This window comes from Gigantopelta aegis, unplaced genomic scaffold (assembly GCF_016097555.1).
Source record: "Gigantopelta aegis isolate Gae_Host unplaced genomic scaffold, Gae_host_genome ctg3136_pilon_pilon:::debris, whole genome shotgun sequence".
NCBI classification, from domain to species: domain Eukaryota; kingdom Metazoa; phylum Mollusca; class Gastropoda; order Neomphalida; family Peltospiridae; genus Gigantopelta; species Gigantopelta aegis.
Genome location: NW_024533192.1, coordinates 46,215 through 55,000, shown reverse-complemented (window position 1 = coordinate 55,000; position 8,786 = coordinate 46,215). Strand labels below are relative to the sequence as shown.

General features: G+C 35.4%; 1 protein-coding gene across 2 annotated transcripts in view; it reads right to left on the bottom strand.

The window, feature by feature from the left end:
- Positions 1-8,550, bottom strand: part of LOC121391941 (uncharacterized oxidoreductase YrbE-like) — a 48,094-nt gene extending 39,544 nt beyond the window's left edge. For both annotated transcript variants that reach the window (XM_041523389.1, XM_041523388.1), the window contains exon 1: positions 8,241-8,550. Coding sequence is in view for 1 of the 2 variants with exons in the window: in XM_041523388.1 (XP_041379322.1) it covers positions 8,241-8,306 (66 nt within the window). In the remaining variant the exon portion in view is untranslated. The remainder of the gene's footprint in view (positions 1-8,240) is intronic.
- Between the last annotated feature and the right edge of the window lie 236 nt (positions 8,551-8,786).

Sequence of the window (8,786 nt, the reverse complement as noted above, 5' to 3'; positions counted from 1 at the left end):
TGTACGGTTTATAGAGTGTAAGGCTAATTGTACGGTGTTATAGAGTGTAAGGCTTATAGAGTGTAAGGCTAATTGTACGGTTTATAGAGTGTAAGGCTAATTGTACGGTTTATAGAGTGTAAGGCTAATTGTACGGTTTATAGAGTGTAAGGCTAATTGTACGGTTTATAGAGTGTAAGGCTAATTGTACGGTTTATAGAGTGTAAGGCTAATTGTACGGTTTATAGAGTGTAAGGCTAATTGTACGGTTTATAGAGTGTAAGGCTAATTGTACGGTTTATAGAGTGTAAGGCTAATTGTACGGTTTATAGAGTGTAAGGCTAATTGTACGGTTTATAGAGTGTAAGGCTAATTGTACGGTTTATAGAGTGTAAGGCTAATTGTACGGTTTATAGAGTGTAAGGCTAATTGTACGGTTTATAGAGTGTAAGGCTAATTGTACGGTTTATAGAGTGTAAGGCTAATTGTACGGTTTATAGAGTGTAAGGCTAATTGTACGGTTTATAGAGTGTAAGGCTAATTGTACGGTTTATAGAGTGTAAGGCTAATTGTACGGTTTATAGAGTGTAAGGCTAATTGTACGGTTTATAGAGTGTAAGGCTAATTGTACGGTTTATAGAGTGTAAGGCCTAATTGTACGGTTTATAGAGTGTAAGGCTAATTGTACGGTTTATAGAGTGTAAGGCTAATTGTACGGTTTATAGAGTGTAAGGCTAATTGTACGGTTTATAGAGTGTAAGGCTAATTGTACGGTTTATAGAGTGTAAGGCCTAATTGTACGGTTATAGAGTGTAAGGGCTAATTGTACGGTTTATAGTAAGGCTAATTGTACGGTTTATAGAGTGTAAGGCTAATTGTACGGTTTATAGAGTGTAAGGCTAATTGTACGGTTTATAGAGTGTAATTGTACGGTTTAATTGTACGGTGTAATGGCTAATTGTACGGTTTATGTTAGGGGATTGTAACCCCATTGTACGGTTTCCCATAGATCCTAAGCCTCACTAATATTCATGCATTGTAGTCTGTTAGGGTACTGTGCACCCCATCCGCGTCTTACCTAATTGTACGTTTTATCACTGTAATTCATTTATTATGTCTGTTAGGGGATTGTGCACCCCATCCACATCTTCCCATAGATCCTAAGCCTCATTGTACGGTTCATTCGAGTGTCTGTTAGGGTTTGTGCACCCCACATTTCTTACGGTTTATCACCTCACTAATATACATTTATTATGTCTGTTAGGGGAATTGTGCACCCTATAGAGTGTAACAATCTTCCCATTTATAGAGTGTTGCCTCATTGCAATATTCATGCATTGTGTCTGTTAGGGTACTGTGCACCCCATCCGCGTCTTACCTTTGTTCGTTGTATCACTCCTATTCATTTATTATGTCTTTACGGGGATTGTGCATCACATTCCCATAGCCTTGCCTCACTAATATTCATGCATTGTCTGTTAGGGTACTTCGTGCACATACATTTCTGACGTATCACTTCGAGTACTGTAATGTTTCATATTCATTTATTATGTCTGAGGGGATTGTGCACCCCATCCACATCTTCCCACGTATCCTTGCCTCACTAATGTTCATCATTGTGTCTATTAGGGTCGTGCACTGTAATCCGTTTCTTACATTTCTGACGTATCACTTCGATTCATTTATTATGTTTTAGGGGACATTTCTGACGTATCACTTTAGAGTCCTTGCCTGTTTCATACATTTCTGACGTATCACTTTGGGATTGTGCACCCTTCCACATCTTCCCATAGACTCCTTGCCTCACTAATGTTTCATACATTTCTGACGTATCAGGGTTCGAGCACTGTAATGTTTCTTACATTTCTGACGTATCACTTCGAGTACTGTAATGTTTCATACATTTCTGCGTACCACTTCGAGCCTGTACATACATTTCTGACGTATCACTTCAATCCTTCAGATCCTTGCCTCACTCCTATTCATTTATTATGTCTGTTAGGGGATTGTGAACCCCACCCACATCTTCCCTTAGATCCTTGCCTCACTAATATCCATTTATTATGTCTGTTAGGGGATTGTGCACCCTATCCACATCTTCCCATAGATCCTTGCCTCACTAATATTCATGCATTGTGTCTGTTAGGGTACTGTGCACCCCATCCGCGTCTTACCTTTGTTCGTTGCCTCACTCCTATTCATTTATTATGTCTGTTAGGGGATTGTGCACCCCACCCACATCTTCCCTTAGATCCTTGCCTCACTCGTATTCATTTATTATGTCTGTTAGGGGATTGTGTACCCCACCCGCGTCTTCCCTTGGACCCTTGCCTCACTCATATTCATTTATTATGCCTGTTAGGGGATTGTGTACCCCACCCACGTCTTCCCTTGGATCCTTGCCTCACTCATATTCATTTATTATGTCTGTTAGGGGATTGTGCACCCTATCCACATCTTCCCACAGATCCTTGCCTCACTAATATTCATTTATTATGTCTGTTAGGGAATTTTGCACCCCACCCACGTCTTCCCTTGGACTCTTGCCTCACTAATATCCATTTATTATGTCTGTTAGGGAATTTTGCACCCCACCCACGTCTTCCCTTGGACTCATGCCTCACTAATATCCATTTATTATGTCTGTTAGGGGATTGTGCACCCCACCCGCGTCTTCCCTTGGATCGTTGCCTCACTCCTATTCATTTATTATGTCTGTTAGGGGATTGTGCACCCCACCCACATCTTCCCTTAGATCCTTGCCTCACTCATATTCATTTATTATGTCTGTTAGGGGATTGTGCAACCCACCTACGTCTTCCCTTGTACTCTTGCCTCACTCATGTTCATTTATTATGTCTGTTAGGGGATTGTGCACCCCACCCGCGTCTTCCCTTGGATCGTTGCCTCACTCATATTCATTTATTATGTCTGTTAGGGGATTGTGCAACCCACCCACGTCTTCCCTTGTACTCTTGCCTCACTCATGTTCATTTATTACGTCTGTTAGGGTATTGTGCACCCCACCCGCACTTTCACTTGGACCCTTGCCTCACTCATATTCATTTATTATGTATGTTAAAGGTGCTGTCTCAATAATAGCATTTTCCTGAGAATATTACTTATTAATATTTGCTTTAAAATTAATGTAAACATAACGCCATCAACTATATGCCTACAGCGTATAGGGATAATGTATAAGATGTGCTTTAACTCAAAATCAAAACAGAATAGCAAAACAAGATGGAAAGAAAATAGAGTGTTTGGAAGGGTAAGAAACGTTGTGTATGGAAGAGACGGAAAAACATTAAAAGAAGGCGATATTGTGACAAAAGAATTAAGAAACAATTAAGATTTGGTGTGGGCGAAATCTATTTCCAAATTTCTGCTTTTTTCCTGTTGGTAAAAAGAGTGGTATTATTAAGTTTCATTCAATAAAAAAAGGTCAAGCCAAGGATCCATTTCTTATGGAATATCTCATAGTTAAATTATTAAAAAATGTTTTAACATATTTTTAACGCTATTTATATTTAAAAAATGTTTCTGTATTTTCATACTGTAGATATAATACTTGATGATTATAGTTAAACAATTTATGAAGCTACTGTTTTTGTTATTTGTTATACCAAATATAACAATATATATATTTGCTGAAATTGATTTCGTTTCCTGTTTTACATAATTATAATTCATGATTTTACGTCTTTCCATAATTTATTAACTTTATCACACTTATAAAATAATGTAGTAGTGTTTCTTGATAATTGCTTCAAAAGCTACAAACATTAGAATCAATATAATGAATCGTATATAAGAATCTGTTAGTCGCCAGGATTCTGTGCAAAATTCTATACTGAAACAAAGTAAAGTTTGTTTTATTTAACGACGCCACTAGAGCACATTGATTTTTTATCTTATCATCGGCTATTGGACGTCAAACATTGGTCATTCTGACACTGTTTTTAGAGGAAACCCGCTGTCGCCACATAGGCTACTCTTTTTACGACAGGCAGCAAGGGATCTTTTATTTGCGCTTCCCACATGCAGGATAGCACAAACCATGGCCTTTGTTGAACCAGTTATGGATCACTGGTCGGTGCAAGTGGTTTACACCTACCCACTGAGCCTTGCGGAGCACTCACTCAGGGTTTGGAGTCGGTATCTCGATTAAAAATCCCATGCCTCGACTGGGATCCGAACCCAGTACCTACCAGCCTGTAGACCGATGGCCTGCCACGACGCCACCGAGGCCGGTATACTGAAACAATGCTAAAGATGTATCGTTCACGCTATGGAAAGGGGGAGTATAAAACGTTTCCCATTCCTGAATATTATATATAAATCCCTCATTTGCATATTTTATTTGTGCTTTTGGTATTATTATTCTAGTATTTAGTATATCGTATACATGTTTGCAGCGACTTGTGTCGTTTAACAACATGCTTAGTTTAAATGGGAAAATGGGATTTTTAATGATGTACAAATATCATCCGTTAAGTTGTTTAAGTTATGTATAAAGGATTTAGTAGCATTTATTAATGAAGCATATTGCAAAAGATTCGTAGGTTTGTGATATTTTGCTATGCAATCTTCTTGTTCATTCAATAGATCGCCTATAAACATGATACCAGTTTTAAGATATTTAAAAAAAAAATATTTTTTTTTTTTATCTATATATATTTTACTGTTGTACCAAATATTAATACCTAAAATGTCATCTATATTTCGTGGGTATTGTTTTTGTTGTATATTGATTCCGCCATCTTTATAGTGTTTAGTTAATAAACTGCGTGCTAACAGTTGTGCCAAATAAATTTAAAGAATAATGTATTTAAATATTTGAGTAATGGTTCACTTGGGTTAAGTAAAGCTATTAATAGATGTATTATTTTAGGAATTATTAAACTTTTTAGAACAGTTATCCTTCCTAAAACAGTAACCTTATTAACTGACCATATTTTGGTTAACTTTTCCATTTCTATTATTTTAGTTCAGTTCAATAATTCTTTCTAAATTGACTGAAAAGTTGATACCCAATAAAGTAAACTGATCTGAACCCCATTCTAGCTTCCATCTGGCATAGTGAAATACTTTCTTTGAATATGTTTTTACTTCCTATCCAAATAGCTTTTGATTTAGAATAATTTATTTTGAGGCTGCCATTATTTAAAGAATTCTGTAGGTTTATTTGGTTTAGGAATACATGTTCTAATACCTAATGTTTGTACGTTAGACATTTCTTTAATACTGTAACTATAATTAATAGACCGAACTATAAACTCCAGAGTAATACGACAAATTCAGCTGTAAACCCATCCGAATCGGAACTCTTGTTCTTTTTCATATTTTCAATACAAGTTAGTACTTCTAAATATGTTATTTCACCCTCTAGCTCCTCTGCTTCCTTGTCCGTTAGGGTATTACATTTAAAATGAGACATTGTTTCTGTGATGTCCTTATTATTTTTACAGATATATAGTATACATTTTAATAAAACGTTTTGTTTCTTTTAGAGTCTCATCTTGATCATTAATTTCTGTTTCCATTTCTAATTGCAATTGTGATATCAATTTATGTAATAATTTCTAAATTCTAAGTTACAAAAATATTTTGATAGTTTTCATCTTCTTCGATCCATTTATATCTTGATCTTATATAATGACCTTTGAGTTTTTCTTGTCTCAATAATACTTTCAATAATATCTAAGTCGATAATATTTTCATCTTTTTCTAGTGCTTTGATTTCATCACATATTTTTGTTCTAATTCATTATGTGTTGGGTTTATTTAGTTTTTGTGTTTTTTGTGTCTTTTTGTGGGGGTTTTGTTGTTGTTTGTTGTTGGGTTTTTTGTGTCTTTTTGTGGGGGTTTTGTTGTTGTTTGTTGTTGGGTTTTTTGTGTCTTTTTGTGTGTTGTTGTTGTTTGTTGTTGGGGTTTTTGTGTCTTTTTGTGGGGTTTTTGTTGTTGTTGTTTGTTGTTGGGTTTTTTGTGTCTTTTTGTGGGGGTTTTGTTGTTGTTGTTTGTTGTTGGGGTTTTTTGGGGGGTTGGGGTTTCTTTGTTTGTTTTTTACTTGTTTGTTTTTTGTTTTGTTTTTTTGTAAGCAGAAAACGTTATTGTTTTATCCCTTATTTCCATAAGTAATGTTTCTAAAAAAGGTTGACTGTTTATTACATATTGTATTTCATCGTTTGGAACCATATTTAGATTTTTGAAATCATATACTGGTACTGCATACTGACATTTTACTATAATAATTATTTCTTTCACGACATTTACATAATCCCTGTCCGTTAATAATGAATTATTAAATTTCCAAAGTATCCTGCCTTTCTTTATTGGATTTAAAATTAACGATAGAACTAATCCTGAATGGTCTGATCTATAACTATTTTCAATTAAAGGGACATTCCTGAGTTTGCTGCAATGTTTAAGATGTTATCGACTAACAGAGACTTTTTAACGATTGTAATTACATATCAAACATATTTTCCTGCATAAAATATTAATGGCTGTATATTAAACGGTTTTTTTTTTTTATTCTTTTCATATTTGTACTAGGTTAAATTTCATTTTATTTCCTAAAATATGTTTTTTTCGTAAGTACGAAATTATTTGAATACAAAATCCAGTTTGGGCTTCTTACAAATATTAAGACGACCAGAAACACATTGAATATACAGACACTGATATGCTAAACAAGAAAATATATTTAATATGTAAGTTTAATCGTAGAAATATTTTATTAGTCGGAAACATCTTACAATGCAGCACACTCAGGAATGTCCCTTTAACACATTTTTAACAAAAGACATTAGGCTATTGGATAATAAGAAATAGTCTAACCGAGCTGATTTAACTCTTTTTTTTTCGCTCAAAGTATATCTTTGTAAATGAGGGTGTACTTCTCTAAATGGAACCATAACTTCAAGTACGTCTACATATTCCAAAAAGCTTTTTCTGTGATTGTAGATGGACATGGTTGACGTTTACATAATTCTTAGTGTCTAATGTTTGCTTTAATACTAGATTAAAATCTCCACATAATATATAACTCGCTTGGAAATGATTTCTGATAAAACAGATATAAACGACAAGAAAAGGAGAAACAGATTCAAGATAGAAAGGTTATTAGACGAAAAGACATGCAGAGTAAGAAACAAGTAAATAACGAAGAAAATTCGTAAATAGACATCTTAAAATGTACACTAGTTCTGTAGGTCATAAGTGATATCCCTTTTCCTAGACATTAAAGTATTACACAGTGGTACAATATACAGTCTATGATCAACAGTATGTAATGATTGTGATAATTTTAATGTTTAGAAGATAGAAAATAAACGGGAATATTACAGTCGTACAAATTCGTATATACATATATACACACCGACATACAAACCGATATACACATACACACGCGTACACACATATATACACACGAAATTGACATATACGTACATACATATATACACACCGACATACAAACCGATATACATATACACACGCGTACACACATATATACACACGAAATTGACATATACGTACATACATATAGACACACAGACATAGATACATATATAGATAGATACATATATAGACATATACATGCATTATATGTATACCGGTACACACATGCATTCGTGTACAGATACATACACACACACATACATACACACATACATGCATGCAGGTAGACATACGCATAAATCTCTGACAATTTGACATGCATATTCATATGGTATATATAACATAAACACTATAAGTCGTAATGGTGTTCGTTCAGGAACACAGCTGGATCTACCTGAATGACACGACCCAGACGTATTGATGTGTAACTTAAAATAACATTGTAGATTCAAGGTTTCAACAAAGACGACTCAATCATGCAAATAGTAATATATGCTAAGTAATCTGTATTTTCAATTAGTGTGTTTGCTCTCTCTCTCTCTCTCTCTCTCTCTCTCTCTCTCTCTCTCTCTCTCTCTCTCTCTCTCTCTCTCTCTCTCTCTCTCTCTCTCTCTCTCTCTCTCTCTCTCTCTCTCTCTCTCTCTCAATTACGGGTCCATGTCAACATCACTACATGTCGAGTGTTCCAAACGTTTAGAAAACCATCAAAGCGTATCACTTCTCTTCGCTACTACACGCTTTTGACATGACATGTCACCAGTTGTGCAGTTTGCAATTTAAAAAAAAAAATGAATTGTCTGTAAAACAAAATATGTTGTAGACAAATTTTAAAATTAAAATAATAAATATAAACCTACTTGTCTCAGAGTTGGAAGCAGCTTTCTAGCAGGTATCTGCGTAGCTCGAAGTAATGATGTCGCCATTATAACGTAGTTATTGAACTGGGTCGGTCTTGCGGTTGAATGGCATCCATCTGCAGTATCAACGCTATCTGCATTTACATTTAGCGTTGCAGTTGCTGCCGCTATCTATTATAGGTTACCGGCCTCGGTGGCGCAGTGGCTAAGCCATCAAACTACAGGTTGGTAGGTACAGGGTTCGCAACCCGGTACCGGCTCTAACCCAGAACGGTTTTAGAGCTCAATGGATAGGTATAAGGCCGTTACACCCTCTTCTGCCTCACTAACCACTAACTCACTGTCCTGGACAGACTGCCCAGATAGCTAAGGTGTGTGCCTAGGACAGCGTACTTGAATCATAATTGGATATAAACACGAAAACAAGTTGAAATGAAAATGTTATAGGTTTCGACATCTGTAGTAGCTGAAAAAGGGACACGTTTGCCGCTATCTGTTGTACAAGTGTATATGGGACATCACGCCGCCATGTGTTATAAGTATTAT